Source organism: Papaver somniferum, chromosome 4 (assembly GCF_003573695.1).
Source record: "Papaver somniferum cultivar HN1 chromosome 4, ASM357369v1, whole genome shotgun sequence".
Classification (NCBI taxonomy): domain Eukaryota; kingdom Viridiplantae; phylum Streptophyta; class Magnoliopsida; order Ranunculales; family Papaveraceae; genus Papaver; species Papaver somniferum.
In genome coordinates, this window is record NC_039361.1 from 117,865,608 (window position 1) to 117,890,640 (window position 25,033).

General features: G+C 36.9%; 1 protein-coding gene across 1 annotated transcript; it reads right to left on the minus strand.

Moving 5' to 3' along the window:
* Window positions 1-5,158: 5,158 nt before the first annotated feature.
* LOC113276421 lies at window positions 5,159-8,808 on the minus strand. The gene is made up of 2 exons (XM_026526021.1): window positions 8,695-8,808; window positions 5,159-7,968 (listed from the first exon to the last, which is right to left on the minus strand). The coding sequence occupies exon 2, from the start codon at window positions 6,211-6,213 to the stop codon at window positions 5,536-5,538; it is 678 nt and encodes a 225-aa protein (XP_026381806.1). The 5' UTR covers window positions 6,214-7,968; window positions 8,695-8,808; the 3' UTR covers window positions 5,159-5,535.
* Window positions 8,809-25,033: the final 16,225 nt, after the last annotated feature.

Genomic DNA, 25,033 nt, shown 5'->3' on the forward strand with positions numbered 1-25,033 from the left:
TAGTTGTTTAATTGTCACAAAAAGGAGGGGGGTTTGTTTTATAAAGCAAAAGAAAATAAACAATAAGAGAGATTAGATCAAAGAATACTTCTTCGTTGCAAAACAATGATTCAAGTTATGTTCTTTTCCACTTTTTATTAGTCACTGATTATCACCAACCGTAGGATAGCAGGTTCGCTTAGCTAACCCCCAAATTCCTCGTTTCACTGAGTAACAGGTCCGCTTAGTTATCAGATTCTATTCAAAAGAACCACCTTGAAGTTCGCTTACAAAATGTAATTCCCCGAATGCATTAAGATTTATGAACTTAGGTTTAGTACTAGTAGTTAAACTCGGTTCGCTTGGTCCACTTTCTAGCATTGTTTCCACACACAATTACTCCACAAAATCCCTCTGCAAGGTCTCGTGTTTTCTACTTGTGTAAAGTGTCGAGAACGATTACGTATTCCCTAAATTATACTAGCTTTAGATCAAATTAACAAATCAATTTAGCGTGCACTCTAAACAATCTATCAATCAACCATGAATGTATAAACATTCCTATTAGTAAAAACAAACGATAATCATGTGAAAAACTTCAAGGTAGATTTTAAAACAAAAACTCAAATCATGTTAAGAACTAGGAATCCGTCCTCAATCAATAAGAAAATTAGCTACCCATGTTTTTGAAATTCACACAAATAATTAAAAGGAGAATTTTTTTAAGTTCACACAAATAATTAAAAGAAGATTTTTGAAAATCAAGGAAAAACACAAGTGTTGTGTGTGTAAAAGGTGTAGAAGTGCATAAAGTGTAGTAGAGAACTTCTCTATTTATAGGCTTCAAATTGCTTCAACTCCTCTTAGGAATAGAATCTCTTTCCCTTTGTAGCTCAACATTCCAAATCCTTTTCTTTGTAAAATTCCTCCTTGTTCTCTTTCCAAAATCAAGTCCAAGTCTCCATCCAATTCCAATTCTAAGTCTTCACACCCATGAGAAGAAACCCACACAAAATATGTGATTTTGATCGCCGGATTCCATCTTCCGTCGCCAGAATCTGGACAGAAAAGCAGGGCTGAATTGGGGGACCCTGAAATAGTAATTGGGGACCCTTAGCTACAAGAAAAAAATGTCATGAAATAGTAATTGGGAGTTATCCATTATCCCACTTTTTAGAAATGGCTAAACTACCCCTGGATTATTAGTGTTAATTGAGTGTTGATTAGTTGTTAATTAATTTGGGTAGATTGAAATCAGATTTAGGGATAAAAATTTGATAAAAGAAAAATTGTGTTTTTGTGTTGTGGAGAAGAAAAAGTTGAGTTTTGGGGGAAAACTTAGGGTTATTTGAAATGAGTGATTCTAGTGGAGGAAGTGATGTTGGTGAAGCATCAAACAACAACAATGATTGCGTTGATGGCAAGATTGTCTCAACTAATCATATGGATTGGATGTTTGATGAGGAGATATTGATAGAGGAAGCTATGAACAATGGTGCAAATGAAGATGCCATTGCTCAAAATGAAGGAACCAACACTCAAAATGAGGAACCCCAAGCTCTAAACAATCAGGTACATTTCCTATACTCTTCAAATCGCATGAATGGTTCTCCAAGTGGTCGATTCATGGTCACTATGCAACAGCTCAGTGTGAGGGTCGTTAGGTCATGAGTATAATTAACTAACGACCCTGTAGAGTCGCCAATGAATTGGCACCAAAATAAATGACTCCATTGTTCAATTATGAAAAATCGTCAATGAGGTTCCTAAAAGATGACGACTCCATCTTTTAGGTCATATAGAGTCGTTAACTCTAAATATTTAGAACCGAATGACTAAAAAACCTTTTACTCTCTGTAGATATCACTCTAAGGGTCGTCAGTTAAGCATTACTATACACGGACGACCCTTTCATATTAAATGAGAGTCGTTTTTTGTACATCTCTAATATTGACGACTCAAATTGTTTTTTTATTTATTAGAGAAGCATAAAATAGGTATTTCATCCTCATTTTTGGAGGCCCATATATTTTAAGGTGTGGGTATAAAATGTGTCATGGCCCCCAATTAGTTTCCATGTCCCCCAATTCAGCCTTGCAGAAAAGCTATATCGGTCATCTGAGTGTTCTTTGCCACTGACGGAATATTCCGTCAAGGTTCTGTTATATCTGACTGTCAAAACAGTCTTTCGTTAGTCAGGAGGGTCAATGAAGAGGAGAGAGTCAGCCGAGTTAGCTGTCTGAGTCAGCTTACTGGGTCTTACTCAGCCTGGATCAGTGAGATTTACGATTCTATGAGTAAACTCGGCAACATAGAAATTCGGCGTGGTTCTGTTTGAATTCTTGTCAATTCCCGGCCAATTTCAGTCCCTTCTTTTCTTCTCCATGTAACAAATCCTAGCATACATCTAATTATTTAAGCACACCCATTACTGCTGAGCAGCAACAGGTTCATCATCTTCCATGTACGCCATACCCTCCATTCTGCAGCTTCACTTCCCTGAAACCTTGACACCGCTAACCCTTCAAACACCAACTCCATTTCTTGCTGACAAACAACCATTCCCATTTTATCAATTCTTCTACGCTTCAGCACTACGGCCAAACTCCAATCCGAGTGTAAACCTTCACCAGAAATCACCACCAATTCCATCTCCTGCAACTGCAATTCAGACCACAGTTTTCCTTCTTCACTAAAACCCATTTATTCATATCTCAGATCCAAATCCATCGCCTCACAACACCTCCAATTTCTTTACAAATTCTCGATTTGAACCTTCAATCCAACAGCAGAACCCATATCGTTCTTCACTTCATCTTCCACCAAAAACCCATTGACACCAAACAGCTTCAGATCTTCATATCACCACCAGACCCTTATTTCTTCTCATCTGTTGATTTCAAGAAAACCCATAGATCCCCCTTAATTTCTTTACTGTTTCTCGATCCAAACCGATTCCAGCAACAGGTCTCGCTGATTTTTCCTCTCTACGAGCTATGAACATTCCTTTCCAATTTCTCACGATTTCTCTGTCTAACTCTCGATCTAGTCTCAGTGTCTCATCAACAGCAGCAGCTGCTGCTTCTCTTCTTTTCTCAATTTCAGGAAAATGGAAATGGGAATGATTGAGAAATAAATTCTCGATATAGGGTTATAGAAGTAGGTTATATTCGATGCCCGGTCACATTGATAAGGGATACCCAGCTAGCAGCCCCCTAATCTTTACTGCTGTCTTATACCACTTCTTCAAAAGAGAGTTTCCTCTTATCCTTGGCTTGACTGCCACTATCAAACGCTAAGAAATGACCTTTTTGCCCTTTTTGCTTAAATTGGGTGTTTTCTTCTACTTTTCCTCCATGCGACTCCAGAGTACCTAATAACTCAAAAACACGCGTAAAATACATAATTTATAAGAAAAAATAGCAAAGAAAGCATAAACTCTAGATAGTAAACACGGTGTGTTCTACACCTATCATCCATGGCCACTAGATTTGGGCGGCAGGTCGCATAAAAGTTTCCACAAGTCTGTCAGTTCGGTGGCAGACTTGGATGGCTGAGATTGTAACTCGGGAGAGAGAGTGGCCGTTGATTATGGACACATTCTGTTGGCACTTGTTAGTGGCATAATGGCATAGCCGCGACATGCGCCTACGGCATGGCGGCATAGCCGCGTCTGTGGCGTTGTAGCATGGCCACGCTTGTAGCGTTGTTGCATGGCCAAAGCTAAGATTTGGCTCCGTGGCCAAAGTTAGGGCTTGGCGGCATGGCCAAGGCTAGGATTTGGCGTCGTGGCCAAAGCTAGGGCTTGGCGGCATGGCCAAGGCTAGGATTTGGTTCTGTGGCTAAAGTTAGGGGTTGGAGGCATGGCCAAAGCTAGGATTTGGCGTCGTGGCCAAAGTTAGGGCTTGGCGCCATGGCCAAGGCTAGGATTTGGCGTCGTGGCCAAAGTTAGGGCTTGGCGGCATGGCCAAGGATAGGGTTTGGCGCCGTGGCCAAAGTTAGGGCTTGGCAGCATGGCCAAGGCTAAAGTGGCTCGTGGCATATTGTGGACTATGACCAAAAATTAGGGTTTCGGCTAACGCTACTGAAGCAAAAGTCTTGTTTCGATCATGAAATCCTAATTGGAGTCTGTTATGGCATTGACCACGAACATAAAGTGGATTAGCACGTAGTGGCGTCATTTGTAGCACATTGACATGTTACTGCGGCAGAGTGGCATGGTGGCATGCCGATTAATATGTTGTTGTGGCAGTGCGCATTTGGTTTGCCAGTTAGTATGGTGGCGCGACAAGGTGTGTTTGGCCTTTAATATATGGTGGCGTGTTTAGAGTGACTTGATTGGTCAAGAAAAGGGTCCGACCAAACATAAAGCGCAGCCACACCTCTAGTGCTCGTGGCGTATTTTAAAGTGACCTGATTGGTCGGTAGAAAGGAGAGGGACCGGCCAAGCATGGGCGTGGCTACACTTCTGGTGTGAGCGTGGAGGCTTTAAAGCAACCTTATTGGTCGAGGGAGATGGGTCCGGTTTAGGATGGGGCGTGGCCAATGGAGTTGATTGGTCTAAGGCATGGCCACGCCTCCCTTTGTTGCTGCTCTTATCCTGCGGCTCTTGGTTTTCTGATTCTGGACAAGATTTTGCATCTGCTAATCCATGGAGGATTAATTACCTAGTTTTCCTAGGATTGATTTCGACAAGCAAGGTCTGAGATACCGCGCAAGGCTCAAAACCCTAACATTTGCAAATCAGTCAGGATAATTGATTGAATTCTATGTGTTGACACAGAGTTCTTTTAAGTTCATTTCCAGAGAGCAGCATGCTTTCTGATTGAATACCTTATGCAAAGACCTTATCCTTGATACTTGGAAATCAGGACCGGTCCTGCATTTTTTGTGGCCTAAAGCAAAATAAAATAATTGTGGCCTCATATTAATCAAAATAAACTGTACAAACCAAAAATTGCATTTACATTACTCACTGGAATGATATGAGAATGACTTATAAGACACAGTAGCGTATATAACATTCAACATTCAGAAGCATGAATACGAATGAGCAAACTGACTATAGGAGACGTCTAAAACGAAAGAACGTTTCATTGGTCATGACACGAACTAGCATTTGCCAAAGAAAGAACGATTCATAGGTCATGATACAAACTCAATCCAGACAGAGCTAACATGATGGAAAATACAATTCAACTTGTGAGGAAAAGGAAGAACAAATTTAAGACAAATCCATTTACCAAAAAAATCAGCAGTAATTTTCGTTGTTTTTTGCCTACAATCATCATACAACATTTCTCTCATAAAGATCTAAGGTTGTAGCACGTACCTATTTTCGCTAATTAATGATCAACACTTCCACAAACTTGATCGCTTCCAGGAGCAAACTGGCCAAAAGTCGATTCTCGTTGTACATTCTTAGTAGCAAACTCATTAATAATATATGTAAAATCCAAGTTTTCAGCGATTGCTTGTTCAATAGACAACATAGCTAACACATTTAATCTTTCCTGTGACATAGTAGATCAGAGGTAATTCTTGATCAAATTTAACTTAGAAAACGCTCTTTCTGCAGATGCAACGGTAACCGGTATAGTTAGCAAGATCCTGAAAGCTACCCACGCATTTGGATAAGAAGAAGGGCCATCCATAATCTTTAGAAAATTCAGCACATCTTTGGGTTTTTTTCATAGAAGCTGGAACAATACATGTCAACATTTTCAATTCCAAAAACAAATCCATTCCATCGATATCTTTTGAAGATCCATGCTGCAGATAACCTTCAAGCTTCATACATGATTCTTTTAAGCTTCCATCATCAATATGGTATATCTTATGCACATCAAATAAGAATCCAAAGTTCTCTTCGTAGATTTCAAATTGTTTAAACCTAGTACTCATTGATGAAATATCTTGATTCAATATGTACAAGAAATAGTTAATCCTAAAAGATTCTTTAGGTGATAGACGTACCTCATTACTCGCACTTTCTCCAAATGGATACATTTTATAGATAAAGCGCTTCTCTTGGAAAACAGGTTGAATGCCCATTTTAGCAGCAATAAGTTCAGTTTCAGCAATCCCTTGTTGAAATCCATCTGCTCGATATGTATCAAGATAGGAAGCGAGTCCCTTTAACTGTTGAATAGCACAATTAATATCAATATCTTCTGTTTGCAGAAGTTTACTAACCTTATTCACGGCTGATAAAATATTATGCCAAATAACCATACTGAGCTAGAATTCAAAATTTTCCATGTCTTGTTTAATTATGTTCCCAGCAGCATGCCTCACCTTTTCATCTTCACAATACTCTATCAAGTAAACTAAAGCATTACGTATTTCTGGGGCTTGACACCGTACTTCTTTAACACTTTCTACTCGACTCTCCCATCATGTATCTGCCCATTTTTTCAGCGTGATGTTTTCTGAACCTTTAACATGATCTTGGTAAATCTTACACCGGTTTGATGAAGCCGAAAACATCACATAAATACTTTGAATTGCAGCAAAAAAAGTACCACCCATCGAACTTGACTTGACCATATCACTAATAGTAAGGTTGAGACTATGACAACCACATGGAGAATAAAACGCTCTAGGATTTATTTGAATCATCCTATTTTGTACGCCTTTACGTATTCCTTTCATATTAGAACCGTTGTCATATCCCTGGCCCCTTATGTTGTCAATATCAAGCTGAAGATTACTCAAAGTATCCATAAGAACTTCAAAAAGACCTTAACCAGTTGTGTCGTCCACCTTTAAGAATCCCATAAAAAACTCTTCCACTTTTACCGGAACTGCAGAAGTATCCACACACCTAACAAGAGTCATTTGCTCTTCATGACTTACATCAGGTGTACAATCTAGGATAACATAATAGTTTTTTGCTTCCCGTATCTTCTTGATGATAATGTTTTTCGTCTCAGCGGCCAACATCAATATCAACTCATTTTGAATCCTGTGACTAAGGTAGTGATAACGAATTTCATTATTTTGTATACGATGAAGGTGCATTTTCATCACTTCATCAAATTTTGCTGCCCATTCAATAAATCCCAAAAAAAATTCATGTTGCTTTCTTCTCCAATCTTTTCGTTAACTCCACAAAATGCTAAATTTCTTTTAGCAAGTTGTCTTACAAGGCTAACTATTCGTTGTAATACCTTTTTCCAATGCTCCCTTTCTTTTTTAATTTGCTCTTGAATACTTTTATCAATTGTCTGAGCTGTTTTCAACCTCGACGCTAATTCAGACCAACTATTGAAACAAGTCCGGTGATCTTCTTGTGTTTCATGACGCTGAATAGTCCCACTCAAGTTTCCCCAATCTTGAGCACCATCACTAGCTAACTGATTTGCTGCTCCATTAAGATTGAACAACTTGCAACAAAAACAATAAACTTTATCTTTGGTCATTGAATAGACTAGCCAACTTCTATCGTACTTCTCCCCATTGATAGCAGTTCAAGTATAATAGGTGTCGGAGAAACGTCTATTCTTTTTGCCCCTTGCATAATCATGATTTAAAATTCTCATAGGATCCCTTCGCACTAACTTATCTCTCAAAGGTTTATCAATAACATTCCAATTTCCAGGATCAAAAACATCCAACGGTTGATTATTAACTTCAGTATTTTCGATTATATTTGGCGTGCTCTTAGCAAAATCGTCATCAACTCTTGTCGCACCGTTATCATCAGCTCTTATGGTACCGTTATCATCAGCTCTTGTCGCACTATTATCATCTGCAGTGGTGTCGTCTTCATCGCTGTTAATAGTAGAATTATTATTCTCTATGGTATTCTCAGTATTTGTTGTAGGAGGGGGTTTGAAATACTTGACTATATCTCCTGATTGGGACTTCTCTAAATCATCGAGCCTTCGCTTCCTTTTCAGCTTTTTGTTACCAGGTTCATGCTTCCTAGTTGGGACTGGAGGCATAATGTAATTAACTAATTTTGTTCAGCTCTTAGCTTGTTAGCTGTAAAAAAAAAAAAAAGGAGAGTCAAGAATCTCACAATATGTCACACATAATAAGCACCCTGCAACCACTAGAGATCCTGCTAAAAGTACTTTCACAATTCCCACAATCAGAAAGAAAGATAACTCGCAGTCTTTAGCACTCTTTTAGGCTTTATAATTGAAGATTACAAACAAAACCAAGAAAATTTATATGCCCTGAAACAAAATGAGACTTCTGTTTTATCCCATCAATCAACTCAATAATTTTGATATCCCTAGAAAATTGAAGCACAAATGCAGCACTAACCCCAAATTTGTGTACAATTACTCCAATCTAAGAATTTCTGATTTACATTTTGCACCATGCTCTTAAATTCAGAGAAATATGTATACGCCCATCTTGGTTTTGATCAACAGAAATGATCATCTGTTGAACTCTATCCATGTCCAGTTGTTCTTCAGGTAAACCTAGTTTATCTAACACCACTTGCAATTCAAGTTAAGAAAAAATCTCATCAATCGACAATAGGCCCAATACCAGTCGAATCAAGCTCAAGCTCTCACTAAATTAACATCAATCAACACTGAACAACAGAAGAAACTAAAAAAAATCACACCCATCAATCAAAACAAAACAAAACAAAACAAATTAAGATCAATTTCCAAACAGATTTCAATAAGATTAATATCAATCCATTCAATTTATCAAGCTGAAACAAGAAAACAAAGTAATAATCTCTCTTACCGTTTAGTAACTCTGATTGAGAATCTCAATTTGAGATTAATGAACGAACCCTAGAAGAAATTGTTTCTGTGTGTTTTCATTTTCTTTTTCGTTTTATTTTGAGAACGTGTCCGGATCTAATATTTTTTATTATGAGAAAAAAAAAAATTATTAAGAAAGAGTAAAAAAAAAAAAAATTTGTGGCCCCCTCCAGCTTATGGCCTCAAGCACGGCTTGCTCTGCTTATACTATAGGGCCGGCCCTGTTGGAAATTCGTGCTACTAGGCTGTGAGTGAACACAAATTGTCGTGCCATATCAACATTAAGGGTTCAGTCGGGGAATATAGCACATAAAGCATTCAAATAAACTTATATTAATTGAATGTAGGCAAGGTGCCAAAATTTGCAGAATGCCTGGGATTGTTGCTACATGCACCGTTCTGGGTAAATTTCATAAGAAAATACTGAGTTGCTCAATAAATGTGTCAGTGGAGAGGTTGACACTCATGGCTCCGTTTCCTTGCAGAGTGACGTCACATCAGATGCAAGGTTTTACAATTTTAACCCTAAGCCAAAAACCACCATCAACACTTACCTTCTTTCGGTTATTGTTTATTCCATAAGGATTCAACATAACCTTGTCAGGTGATCCATCAGAAATATTTTTCTGAGAATTAAGTCTAGGACCTCTAGAAATTGGTTCCAGAGGATTAGAAGAGACAAGTTTCCACCATCTAGACTTGGATTTACCAGACTTATTCTCATAAATACTAGGAATGTGTTTTTTTTGTGATGTAAGAATTTGCACCATTCGAAGGAACACGATTCCTGTGGGGATTTCGAGATGAGTGACCATTGAAATCTATTTTATGAGAATCTTGATTTTCTGCAGGGAAGAAATCCATTGTAGTGGTCATTAGAAAGTTTACTCCGTTGACAGTGAAAAGAAGTAGATTTTGAAGATCAAAAATATGTTTCTTTCTAGAAAAAAAATGATGAACATGATGATTCTTTTTCCCACAGAAGGAACAGGTTCGTGGAGGAGAAACATTAACAGGAACATGCTTTAAATTCATAGCCCTATTAGAAGATTGCAAGTTATGTAAACACTTAGCAGAAACTTCCTTTAGAGAACATCTCTTCATGTACTGTAATTCTGTCTAAGAATTGATCATCGGTACAGAAGAATTTCTCATTAAAACAGAATTTTCCTTTTTCAAGAATTTGTACTGTTCTTGAGCTAGAATAAGGGATGCACCCAGTTTCTTTTTTTCAACACGAAGTCTGTTTAGATCAGATGAATGTGTCTCGATCAAACGCTTTTCTCTAATTGAGTCTTCTTTAACAATATTCTCAAGAATACTAATTTTTTCACGTTGTAGAGTACTTTCTTGAATTAGTTTTTCTATATTTTTGGATAAAGACTCAGTGATGCTATAAAGTTCCCGTTCTCGACTAAGAGACGTTTCAAATTCATCAATGAGATGAGCATGATTTTGAAAATCAATAGTCTCAGTAGAGTTTTTTGAGATTCTAGTGAGATCCATTTCAGATTTTGACAGAGTGTCAAATGTCTAATTTGAGGTAATGTTATCAAGGTTTGATAAAACAACATTTTTACCTCGGGATTCGGAAGAATCAACTAAGGAGTTATCCTTTGAGGTAATCCCAAGACATTTGGCATAATTAAAAGCTTTGGAGGACATTTTGGTGTGCATAAATGCAAGAGATGAACTTCCGTCCACAGAGTCAGATTGCTACAAACACAGAATTATGAGGTCTTTAAACGTGTTTTCCTACTCTGATACCAATTGAAAAAGTGGGGGTACAACAACCTCACCCAATATTTCGCTTAGCAATCTGTATGGACTAACTCCAATATACTTGTAAGAGAATCAACTAGACGGTCAGACTCAATCTTAATAAAAAGTATATCAAAGGGATATATCTCAATTTCTCGATTCAATCCTCAACCAAATAAATAGAAATCTGCGAGCCTGATTGAATACAAGAGAAATAACTTGATGATACCAAAGACCAATGTTCAAGGATCAATCAATTTCAATCAACAACCAAAGGTTGGATTTACCAATTGATCGGTTCAACGCACAACTTGTGATATTTCAATTACATAACAAAATATAACGCGAAAAAGAAATAACACAGACACCAGAAGTTTTGTTAACGAGGAAACCACAAATGCAAAAAAAAACCCGGGACCTAGTCCAGATTGAACACACACTATATTAAGCCGCTACAAACACTAGCCTACTACAAACTAACTTCGGTCTGGACTGTAGTTGAACCCCAATCAATCTCACACTGATCCAAGGTACAGTTGCGCTCCTTACGTCTCTGATCCCAGCAGGATACTACGCACTTGATTCCCTTAGTTGATCCCACCTACAACTAAGAGTTGCTACGACCCAAAGTCGAAGACTTTAATAAAAAAAATTGTCTCACACGGAAAAGTCTATATGAATAGATAAATCTGTCTCCCACAGAAATACCTACGAGTTTTATTCCGTCTTTTGATAAATCAAGGTGAACATGAACCAAGCGATAACCCGGACTTATATTCCCGAAGAACAACCTAGAACTATCAATCACCTCAAAATAATTTTAATTGACTAGCGAAACAAGATATTATGGAATCACAAACGATGAGACGAAGGTGTTTGTGACTACTTTTCTATCTTGCCTATCGGAGAAATTAATCTCATGCCAATCTTATGATTGTACTCAAATACGATAGAACGACAAGATCAGATCATGCAACTACAAAGAAAATAGTGCGGTCTGGCTTCACAATCCCAATGAAGTCTTCAAGTCATTAACCTACAGTGTTTCGTGAAAAACCTAAGGTTAAAGGAGAATTAACTCTAGCTTATACAACTAGTATCACACATGAGGTGTGGGGATTATGTTTCCTAGTTGCTAGAGTTCTCCTTTATATAGTCTCCAAATCAGGGTTTGCAATCTAAGTTACCTTGGTAACAAAGCATTCAATATTCACCGTTAGATGAGAACCTGATTAGATTCAAGCTAATATATTTCAACCGTTAGATCGAACTTAGCTTGTCATACACAAATGAAATGTAACTTCATTTAGGTTTGATTAACCGTACCTAAACGTGTACACCTAGTTGGTTCAACAATGGTTAACTAATGTTTATCCATATGAGAACTTTCATATCAACCTTATTCATCTTCACCATAACTAGTTCAAAATGACTCAAATGAACTAGTTAGAGAGTTGTTCAATTGCTTAGATCTCATACAAATATACAATACACAATCGAAGCAGAAACGATTTTGATTCAATCGAATCGATTCATGAACATTATAGCCAAGGTTTGCAAAGATTGCATTCCTTAATTTATAAATGTCTTAGTTCACGAATAAATCGTTTTTATAAAATAACCCACTTAAGTACGCATACGGGTACGCATACTTAATTACCCCGATTGAGCTTGTTTTTGGTTCACAAACTCCAGCGGAAATTCACGGGACGTAAATTTTCAATAGTACGCGTACGGGTACGCGGACTTGGTTCCGGTCTTCCTAAACCAGTAAAGTACGCATACTTTGGTTCAAGGATTTTGGACTTACACAAGTATGAGTTCACATACAATGTTTATATCCATTCAAGGTTATATATTCTAAACTCTCATTTCAACCCTTGAAACATTCTTAGAGGATGTTATATAATTGTTATTCACAAACTATTTTTCATCAAAGCGATTTTCAAGTTATCGAAATGATCAACATTAATTTCGTCATGAGTAAAGATGAACTTGGCCAAAGCGAAAGCTTACCAACTCATATTTCGAGAAATTGATAAGCGAGATAAACTCGGCTCGAAATAACAAATGTGTATAATCGAAGTCTATATAGCAATATGACTTTTGTCTCAAGATAGGAGATAAAATAGATAGACTTTTGAGTGATAGATAAGTTCAGACTCCGCATACCTTTTTTTCGATGAAGTTCCACCAGTTCCTTTAGAAGTTCTTCGTCTTTGCATAATGAACGTCGTGGAGTCGAGATCTAACTACACTTACTATCCTAGTCCAAGACTTAGCTATAAGTAGACTAGAAATCAAGACTTATAGTTTTGGCAATTAAACTTGACAAACAAGCTTGAGATAGCAACGCTTGCGAGTTCGACCGAGCAGTGCTCTAACAATTGTGCTATCTCAAACAACGCATCACCAGTTCAAAAATGTTTTGACTTTATTCAAAGCTCTGCATCTCCTGAGAAATCTTCCTCATCCACTCCATGGAAAGAAACTATGTATAACTAGGAAACACACCTGGATGAAAAGTTAGATAATCTTTCAGATGAAATTGATTCAGATGATGGATACGATGTTAATGAGGAAGTCTCTCTATATATCAAGCTTTTTTACCATCTCATAAAGAAAAAGAAGTCAACATCTTGTTTGGCTGAGTTTCTGACTCCTCTCTGTCTGAAAAACAAGAAAATGAGAAATCTCTTTAAAGGTTATGACTGTGGATATAATCTCTTACAATCCCTTCTTAAAGACCGAGAAGGATATGTGCGTTCAAAGAATTATGAATAAGAAAATCTTCATCGAAATCTCTTCAAGTTGAAAGAATAAATTGCTGAATCTGAAGAAAGATATGGCTCTCAACAAAGTTGTTTTAGTGACAGAGAAATTGTTTTCTCGCTACAGAAAAACAATTAGAGACTGACCTAAAAGCTTCTCTTGATAAGGTCAAATCACTGGAGGAGTACTTAAAAAAGTTCAATGCTAGCTCGACGTAGTTATCTACTATGCTGGGAGCATGTAAAATACATCGTGATACAAGAGGTTTGGGCTATGAAGGAATAGACGCTCCAAGCTGTGGTATGATCAATTTTTTCCGCGCTAATGACAACCTCCAGCAAAAGAGTTCCACTGATGGAAAAAGTGAAACTTTACCTTCGGCAGGAGAAGTTTTAACAAACAAAGGTTGTCTCACTCCTAAAACTAGTCATATGAGAAAATCTAATAACCACCATACATATGTTATTATTGCGGTAACAAAGGTCATCTTGAGAGGAGATGTCTTTTTCACTTACGGAATGAAAAACTTCATAACATTCTTATCTGGATGTCTAAGGAAGTAATCAAACCGGTTTATCATATTACTGGTCTAAATTGTCCAACTCCCAGAAAAGAAAAGTTCTATGATGATCCAAGTCTTGCCTGTAAAGATAACACAAAGGCTTTCTACAATTGTAAAAATAATTGTGTTATACGGACAAATGACTGCCTTGTTGATCCAATAAGCAAGAAAACTTCTCCAAACTTTTCTTCTGTGACTAAAGGAAGTGCCGGATCGAAAGAGTCAATCGTTCCTGAGTATATGCATATCAATAATCGTGTTTTGGAACTAAAGACCAGTATAGATAGACTCATGCGCAGCACTAAGAAGGCAAAGAAGGAAGCAACTTCAGGTATCTTTGTCCTCCTCTTGTTAATTCTCTTGAGACTAATCCTATTGACTTTTCTGAAGATTTTCAAGAAAGAAAAAGGGCAAATGTCAATATCCTTGATGAGCTATATGCTCATCAAATTACAACTTGACTGCTTACAAGTGAGCATCCTCTTTGAGACCGTGTGAGGATGCTCATAATTCTCAAGAATCTCTTCTTCTTGAAAAAGTGTTGTTTGTTGTATCTGTTTTTCGGTTTAGGAATAAAATGATCATCTTACTGTTGAGCCTTGCTCCGGTTAATTATTACATAATGTAATATATTTGATCAATAACTCTTGAGAATATTCTCTTTGTTTCTTACCTTGAAAACCCTCGTTCTTCTTCCTAATGACAGTTATTCTGTTGATTTCAACAATTACTTTGTGCTCACTTCTGAGCTAAGTTGTTATGTCATTAGAACGTTTTTTATCAAAACATATTTATAAAATAAGCTCCATTGGATTCTTGATTTGATACTGGCTCATAACCACGGACGTTTGTGCACCCGACCCTTACCGAACATAAACGAGTAACCCTAGGGTTTCCCTATGAAGAACTCATATATATGTATGATGTTTTCCTCTTATCCTGATACATACATGTTCCGTAACTTCAAGAGTTCTCTTGAATTTTTGTGGTGTGCACAATGGATGGATGCAAAAAGGAATACAAAGTTGAAAAGGGCAAGGTTATTGAGTTTCACGAGAACCCTATTTTCATAACTTGTTATCATGCCGTTAATCATGAAAACAAACTTCCAGTTCAGATTTCATCTCAATTAGTAGGAAATCTTCTTCGAGATTTTGGGGTCGTACGTGAACAACTTGAAATTTCAACAAAGAATCTTGAATTTATGAAAAACAAACTGAAGAAGGCAACCGATAAACTTATTTGTGTTCGATCTCTAGTTGCTGGTTATGTCTGAAGACTTTCGGTTGCGTTCTTCTTAGGATTTATATTTCTTAATGTCTAGGAAACTTCTTATGAGAATTTATTCTTGTGTTTTAAGAAGGATAACTATGGATTGGAATAGCTTAGTTTGTGATTACATATTGCTATTGGCAACGATTTCCATCTTACAATGTTTTTAGATTTATTTATTTATATTCTAAAGTTTATTTCGAAGATGATTTTGCAGTATTAATCTTTATTGGTTTTATATTGCAAAAACTGTTATGGGATATGTGTGTTTACGTCCGTGAACTATGATTGTTCCATATATGTCAAAAGTCAAACCAATTGTGTCAGTATGCAAATATTGATGGAAGATACGATGGACTTTCGATTGAAAAGATTAAGTTTATGATATCATTGTGCAAATATTGATGTAAAATAGAATGAATCTTTGAATATTCCGCAGTATTGATCTTTTCTTGATCCACTTCTATGTGAAAGTACTTTATGGCTACGTAAATTCTCTTATGTTCAGCATTTTCGATTAAATTAATCATGGGTTCTCTTGGCGTTAAATTAATTGAGTTTTCAGGATAAAAATTCATGTTTCATGTGATTTGTTACTGTCCAAAGAAATCCTTCTTTTCTTGCAAAAGTAAGGTCGCTCTTGTTGTTCTTTCGGGAGTGACAATTTATGGGGGAGAGTTCTTTTTGAACTTGTGCTTAATTGTCAAATCTTTGTGGGGAGTGCGTCTTTGGAATATTGTAGGAGTTTTGTTTTATCTTTATAAAATCCTTCATGAATACACTAAGTTTCGACTATGTGAAATCATCGAAACAAAGTTGATATGTTCTCTTTTAGTCATGAAGTATCTCTATGAGAATTTCATTATGATCCCACTAGTTTTCGTACCTTTGCAAATTTATATTGACAAAAAGGGGAAGAATTATTGTGTAGTTAATACTGCAAATACGTACGGTTTACGGATCATTATGTAAGGGGGAGTGGTTTTCATTGTGAGATGAAGTATTGACTAAGGGGGAGCGATACATATCAACGTAGTATTATTTTCAAAGTTGTGATACAATTGGAATTTGTTGCTGTGTAATAATACTATGACACTGTATAACAATAACTGAGAACAATTGTTTTGTTATTGTTATGGATACGGATCTTCAACAAATAGGATGCTGAGTTGAACACGTTCAGAATCACCGGAGTACTTGGAAGTGACGAAGTTTTCGAGTAATGTTGAAGAACCAAGGAAATCAAGCATTTGGATGAGAAGCTACAAAGTTTATTTATTTTGTAATTCATATGTATTGATAATTTTGTCACTAAAATTTGACAAATGGGGAGATTGTTAAAGCACTGATCGGTCGAACTCGCAAGCGTTGCTATCTCAAGCTTATTGGTCAAGTTTAGTTGCCAAAACTATAAGTCTTGATTTCTAGTCTACTTATAGTTATGTCTCGGATTAGGATATAATGTGTAGTTGATATTTAGAGTTCACGGCGTTCATCGATTGATGACGAAGAACTACTAAGTGGAGCTAGTGGAACTTCATCAACAAAAGGTATGTGGAAACTTGAACTCATCTATCACCCAGAAATCTATTTCTATTCTATCTCCTATTGAGACAAAAGTCGTATAGCTATATAGAATTTATGTTATACACATTTGATATTTCGAGTTGAGTTTAACTCGCTTTCATATTTCTCGAAATATGTGTTGGCGAGCTTTTTATTTAACCAAGTTCATCTTTATTCTTTACGAAAGTCAAAATATGATCATGTGAAAATCGCCTGGTAACATCTTACATGATTTGTGTGAGACAATCATTTGATGTAGACTCAGAATGTTTCGTATTGATCACTTGAAAATTTCTTTGAAGCTAATAGTTTGTGTGAGACAGCTATTCCCGTCTTCCAAGAATGTTTCAATGATTAAGATGGAGTTTAGAAAAATTAATCATTGATTGGATATAGGACAATATGCGTACTTGTATGCTAACTGCTGCAAATTATTCCAAGTCCATGAACTATAATATGCATACCCGTATGCGCACTGGTTGGCTAGTTGAAAGTACAGGAACTTAGACATCAATATATTGACGTCCTCACGACACACGATTGAAGAAAAATAGACATCAATGTATTGACTTATTTCGATATTTTTGAATAAATTCTATTTTGAATAAAACTATCAATACTATTATGATGATTAAAATTATTATTTTATAATTTTTGTTTCATGTGATAGTTTCCGATTGCATAGCCTGGGTATGAATGCTTATATTTTTTCTAGGTGATTTAGGTTTTTGTGAGATGTCTGATTTCGGTTTTTATTAACCTTTATCAGAGCATTGCTCGGTCGAACTCGCATGCGTTGCTATCTCAAGAATGTTTGTCAATGTTAGTGATCAAAACTATAAGTATTGATTTCTAGTCTACTATAGCTAAGGTCTCAGACTAGGATAGAAAGTGTATTTGAGCTCAAGAACTCCATGGAAATCATCATACAAGACGAAGGACTACTCAAGGAACTGGTGGATCTTCATCGACTAAAAGGTATGTGGACACTTGAACTTATTGATAGACACATTTTTGTGTTTAATTTGATCTCAATATTATATATTGTTGGCGCTCGAGTTTGTACTAATTTTGGTGTTTTATGTGTTTGTAGGTACCTTTGGAAAATAAACATTTTTTGGAAAATTCGGCTCGATAAGTTGGTAAAATCCCCGGAGGACACGTGTTATTCGGACTCTCACCGTTGGATAAGGGGCACATCAATTACTAAGGGGCACCCCTAGTTCACCCCAAAAGGCATCTGCTATTGGCACCCCAGTTCTGGTTAGGGGGGAGGACATCTTCTTCCCAAATTCAAAAACCAAAAATTGGCGGGAAAAAAATACTATCAACTGGCAGATGTTTTGTTGGAATTTTTGAACGTGTTCTAGGGCGATTCAATGGCTGATTTTTGGTAGGAAGTTGTGATATGTCCTAGAAAACACGTTTTGGGCTTTTGGTTCGATCAAATTTGGCCAGAATTAGCTGGATAATTCACGGAATGCAAAACAGGGAAACACGGGTTGGACACGGGATTGGAGAAGATTTGAGCGTGTTCTGCTCATGCATGAGGGCTCTAGCAACATTGTGGGTCGTGTGTAAACATTTCTAGAGTGACCAGGATGGAAATCTACGCGTGAGAAGCTAAATCAGGGAAGAAAATATTCCAGAATATTTTTTCATCAAACCGAGTTAAGAGAGAATTATCTCGAGTTATAGCGAGACTTCTTGATCCCGTGGAGTATATATAGAGTGTTGGGGACTCATAGAAGAGGTGTCGAGAGTCTGGGGGGCTGAGGAGAGCCAGAGAAGAAGAAATTCGAGTTTTCCCAAACTCGGTTTCTGCTGCTGCTGCTGCTGATGAACATGAAGAACACGAAGAACGGACCTGCACCAGCAGTCGTTTTTCTACAGTAATAACGACTCACAGCTGTGGGTCGTACATCAGGCAGATTTATTTGCTACAACTTTTGCGACACAGCTGCATCAGTCTTATTTTGTCACTGAGGGTCGTAGTTCTCTGGTTTGTAACAAATATAATTGTTACAAACCCGGTTTTATTGTATTTCTCATATTTTCATCATTTGTAAACCATTTTTGAGCATCAATGAAATATTTTGAGAGGTTTTCCAACATGATGAGCGGCTAATTCCCTCGTAACCAAGGCAATTGAGGAAGCTATTCACGCAACATAAATGGGTAACTATTTCATTTAATTATATAATTCACCTAATCGCTGCTTTTGCAGAGTTTTAAATTATTTGAATGATTGTCTTAATTATTTGTTATTTAGTTTGATAGGTTATGCTTGGTTTAATCTCTTGATAATATATGCTTAAGGTTAGAAATAATGTTTGAGAATCTGTATGATTGATAGTGAATTAAAGATAAAAGAGGACTTAAGAATTGAATAGAGTTTTGAAATATTCATCATTCAATTTTGCATAATAGTGGAATCTAGTGTCTTGGTTACCTCTCGCACCCATTGTTAATATTTTTGTATATATAATTTTATTAAATCTAAAAATTCCATTTCCTTCTCAAGTCTGAAACGAATCCTATTTACTACAACCCCATCAAAAAACATAATCATTTTGGCGCCGTCGACGCGGACTTGTGCTTAGGTAGAATTTTTAGGTTTTTATTATTCTTTATTATTCCATTTGTTCTTTTTACGTCTCTTTGGTTGTGTCTTTGTATTACAGGTTTGAACTTGGATACTAAAGACCTTGGAATCAAAGCTTAAAGCTAAAAGAGAAGGAAAAAAGACAAAGCAAAAAAATAAAGAAAAAAAAGAGAAAAAAAAAGAGAGAGAATTATTTTTTATTTTTAATTTTTTTTAATAGACTTTCCATTTTTTTTTGTAATTATTATTATTATTTTTTTGTATTTCTTTTCATTGGACTGGACTTTGGACAATTTATTTTGATTTTAAACCCTACGGAAGGGTTATATAAAAAAAAAATTAAATATAAACTGTTTGCAGGGAAGGACGACGATTACAATATCGTCTTGGCCCCTCGGGTTCGTACATGACATAGGAGTCGTGGCCCGAGTCGACTTCAACGGTTCATCCCCCGTCTGGTACGGGAGGTAAGTCCATCGAAACACTCGCGAATCTCCTGTAAGCGAGTTACTGTATTCCTTAAGGTGATTCATTGATTGAGGACGAATTTGGACTGTTTTTAAATTCCTAGTAAAGGGAAAGGCCTGGCCAATACAAGATAAGGGTTCGGATTTCATCACCGCTCCCTTCTTGCCCTCCTTAGGTAAACGAAACCTAACGCGAACCCAAGCTTAAAATCTGATTAGAACGAGACCGATAGGGTAACGAGCTTGGTAGGAAAATCTTTCGAAAAATATTGGTTACTCTTTTAAGCATACTTCAAAGTTCTTGATGGTTTCTGTAAGTTGAACGCGTGACTGCGCCGCCTTGTGATAGCAGTGAGGCCTTGGGTATCAAAGCTCCACTGAGCTTCCCTCGCCTCGATTCAACTTACATTAGCTCGGATTGATTCCAGAGGGGTGTGCTCAAATTGTAACGAATTCCTTTTCGAATGAATAGAAGCTGGTCTAGAAAACAATCTAAGTGGAGCCATCATGCTTTTTGTTTGCTAGATTCTATAGGTTTGATTTGGTCGAGTCAGCCTTGTTTGTGATTGTGTAGAATTCCCTTGCAATTAAGAATGTCGAACTGGTATGATAGAAGCCAATACAATGAGTATCGACCTGAATTTGAATATGGACATCATCCTTTTTATGGCCATGTTGGGAATAGTGGTTGGGAACGCCATCCTTTGGAAGGATATGGGTCATACCCTGGTGAGCCCAATTACTATCCACACATGCATCAATCTTACGAGCAAGAAGATTATAGTACTAGTTCTTCGTCTCTAGAGGATACAATCAAACTATTGAAAAGTAGTCCTTTTTATGATCCCTCTGTTCCTATTCCTCCTTTAGAAGAGTCCCTCAGGAAGTTAGCTGAGTCGACGTGTAAGTTAGCTGAGATGAATAGTATAATTATAGACGAAAGAACTACAATAATGAGTGAACCTTCTTTAGAAGACCACCTCAAGCGGATAGCTGAGACGAACGAAAGAATTGCTCGAAATTACTTGAATTTCCAATACAGTGTATCCAATAATACCCTTGAGAATGAAGATAGTAATTTACATAATCAAGATAACAAGGTTAGAATTGGTAGAACTACTTGTTTTGATGAGGTTCAATCATCTTCGTACTATTATGATGAGGATAGTAGTAATGAAGAATCTGAAATGTGTAGGCATAGTGATCAGGAATCTATTAATCCAATTGAGCTTTATAATGATTCTAGTTCAAATCCAAATAATTTTTATGATTATTCACCTATTCAAAAGGACGAGGATTTGATTAGGGATACCACCGTTTTAGATGTAGTTTTTCCTTTTGATTACGAAGCCGATAATGCTTTAGAGGAACGGGTTTATTCCGAAAATGCTGTTTTAGAGTCTAGCGACTTAGAAACAATAGTCTTAGACGAAGAAAATGAACTCGTAGAGCTATTAAATATGAGTGAGGATGTGTCACTTGAGTATAACCTCGAAGTAGCAATTGACTATTTTCAGGATTCCAATGATCTAGAAATTAAGGAAATTGTAGCTAGTCTATCTAGAGATACCCAAAAATCTAAGTTTGGGGGTGATTATCATTCTCCTTGTGCCATACCTTTAGCTCTTACAGAAATCCCTCATTTTGGACTTGATATCTCTGCCTCGACCATTTTACAAGATTACCTTTATACTCGTTTTCCCGAACCTAATGATTTCCAGGAAGAAGTTCAGTCGTTAGAAACCCATCCTATGGTTGATGTGGTTTTCCCAGGCTATGATACCCAGATTGACTTTTTTTTCCCACCAAATAGTTTTCTTCCAAATGTGGGAACGTTTATATTTCAAATGTGTCGAATATTAAGTTGTGAGACTAAGCCTAAATGCTTTAGGAAATTAGAATCGACACATTTGCTTAAGAGTGACCACTACTCTCATTGTGGTCAATTTTGTAAGTCAAATCTTATTGACTTAGAGGATCCTTAGTTATTTAGGTTATTATTGTGCGCTTCTAAGATCATATTTGAGTTTTTCCAGACTCTAGGACCTAATGATTCGGATCCCACCTATGAAGAAACGCAACCAATGAAAATATTTTATTTAGACCCTTTCTTAGAACCTGAACCTGAACCACAATTAGATATAAATATCTTAATCAGGAAACTAGATAAGGGCATGCTATCCTTGTTCACTTTCTTGGGTTATTGTAGTTTCCTTTGGTCAGCTCTTTTTGGTTTTGAAGACCCACAGTTATTTCGGCTGTTACTTTTTGATTCTATGAGGTGACTAATTCCTTCCGATGTCTGGCTGAAGACTTTAAACTTAGCACTTCTTGGGAGGTAACCCAATCTCATGCGACACGGTAATATCTTTCCTTAACTCTTTTGCTTCAAATGGTAACAGTTTCTCCTTGTTCATATGCTTTTAATTTTATCTTTAGAACATTGAGGACAATGTTAGATTTAAGTTTGGGGGTATGGGAGAAACTTTTTAGTTGCACTTTTGAAACTTCTAGCGTCACATGGTATCCGGTTAGCTAAGTTTACATACTGTTTCTCCACCGAAATAGAAATTGGAATGCTAGAGATAACAACTTATTGAGACATTAGAGAAAAAGACATTGAGATCCTTGAAATTCAGGAGAGAACTTGTTCCTTTTAGAGGGTAACCGTGATGGACCTAACCATACATGATGGAAAGGCAAGTAGGTCAGGGAAATGCCAGAAAGACAAAGCAACCTCACAATGTAGTCTTAGTTACTGGATTGCGACTCTCTCTCAGTAGTAACTTATCATCATCAACAAGCGGAGCGACATCAAAATCTATGAAGAAAGTGAAGACGTTTTAGGTTTAGAAGCAACAATAGAAGAGAATAATTCAAAAATCAAAGTTGAAGTTATACGAGCAAATGATATAAGTTGTTAGAATCCATGATACCAAGACATCACAAGTCGCGAAGATCCAAGTTTTGAAAGTCCTTCTCTCATGGCCATGTAAATTTTTGTCTTGTAATTTTTTGTTTTTCGAAAAAAAAAAATGAAAAATGAAAAAAAATAAAAAAAAATGAATGAAACATCATTACGTTCTTTTTGTTCAATAAGGCCATAGAAAGAAGAAATTTATAAGTCAAGCAAGAAATCGAAGAGAAAAGTTAATTGTCAAGGTTCTATGAGGTTCGAGAGTTTATCATCAACAGTTGAAGACCGAAGAAGTCGTTGTTTCTACTGAGCACTGTGAGAGGGTCGAAGAAATATGCATTTTGGTTGCTTTGTTAGTCTGCTTTCAATCTGGCACAAAATCTTTCTAGCACTGGTTTAACTCGTCACACGTAATTAGTCCAGCTGTGTAACAGATGTCCCTCTCATTTTTATCTCTCTCCTAATCTTATCCAGCTGTAAAGCAGCGGATGCATCTTACAATGTTTATCTAGCTGTGTAGCGGATATCTCTTTATCTAGCAGTCGTGTGGATGTGTCTCCCCTTTTCTTCAGTCAGCTTTAGAGCTGACACCTTTAATTTCTCTGGCATTCTACTTACTTGGAGATAGGTTGAGAATATGTATGTCCTCATAGCTCTTTGGATACTTGTGACCAATTAGGAGTAAAGGTTTTGTGGGTACACCTCTGGTAAACCCTCCGGAGACAACACTCCGCCGCTAGGGCCACCTAGCGGTTTAACGGCCTGCTGCACGTGCTATGTGTAGTCTATTTATCTTTTCAAAAATAAATTTTGCTCGAGGACTAGCAAATAATAAGTTTGGGGGTATTTGATAGACACATTTTTGTGTTTAATTTGATCTCAATACTATATATTGTTGGCACTCGAGTTTGTACTAATTTTGGTGTTTTATGTGTTTGTAGGCACCTTTGGAAAATAGACATTTTTTGGAAAATTCGGCTCGAAAAGTTGGTAAAAGCCCCGGAGGACGCGTGTTATTCGGACTCTCACCGTTGGATAAGGGGCACCTCAATTACTAAGGGGCACCCCCAGGTCACCCCAAAAGGCATCTGCTATTCGCACCCCAGTTCTGGTTAGGGGGGAGGACATCTTCTTCCCAAATTCAAAAACCAAAAATTGGCGGGAAAAAAATACTATCAACTGGCAGATGTTTTGTTGGAATTTTTGAACGTGTTCTAGGGCGATTCAATGGCTGATTTTTGGTAGGAAGTTGTGATATGTCCTAGAAAACACGTTTTGGGCTTTTGGTTCGATCAAATTTGGCCAGAATTAGCTGGATAATTCACGGAATGCAAAACAGGGAAACACGGGTTGGACACGGGATTGGAGAAGATTTGAGCGTGTTCTGCTCATGCATGAGGGCTCTAGCAACATTGTGGGTCGTGTGTAAACATTTCTAGAGTGACCAGGATGGAAATCTACGCGTGAGAAGCTAAATCAGGGAAGAAAATATTCCCAGAATATTTTTTCATCAAACCGAGTTAAGAGAGAATTATCTCGAGTTATAGCGAGACTTCTTGATCATGTGGAGTATATATAGAGTGTTGGGGACTCATAGAAGAGATGTAGAGAGTCTGGGGGGCTGAGGAGAGCCAGAGAAGAAGAAATTCGATTTTTCCCAAACTCGGTTTCTGCTGCTGCTGCTGCTGATGAACATGAAGAACACGAAGAACGGACCTGCACCAGCAGTCGTTTTTCTACAGTAATAACGACTCACAGCTGTGGGTCGTACATCAGGCAGACTTATTTGCTACAACTTTTGCGACACAGCTGCAGCAGTCTTATTTTGTCACTGAGGGTCGTAGTTCTCTGGTTTGTAACAAATATAATTGTTACAAACCCGGTTTTATTGTATTTCTCATATTCTCATCATTTGTAAACCATTTTTGAGCATCAATGAAATATTTTGAGAGGTTTTCCAACATGATGAGCGGCTAATTCCCTCGTAACCAAGGCAATGGAAGAATCTATTCACGCAACATAAATGGGTAACTATTTCATTTAATTATATAATTCACCTAATCGCTGCTTTTGCAGAGTTTTAAATTATTTGAATGATTGTCTTAATTATTTGTTATTTAGTTTGATAGGTTATGCTTGGTTTAATCTCTTGATAATATATGCTTAAGGTTTACAAATAATGTTTGAGAATCTGTATGATTGATAGTGAATTAAAGATAAAAGAGGACTTAAGAATTGAATAGAGTTTTGAAATATTCATCATTCAATTTTGCATAATAGTGGAATCTAGTATCTTGGTTACCTCTCGCACCCATTGTTAATATTTTTGTATATATAATTTTATTAAATCTAAAAATTCCATTTCCTTCACAAGTCTGAAACGAATCCTATTTACTT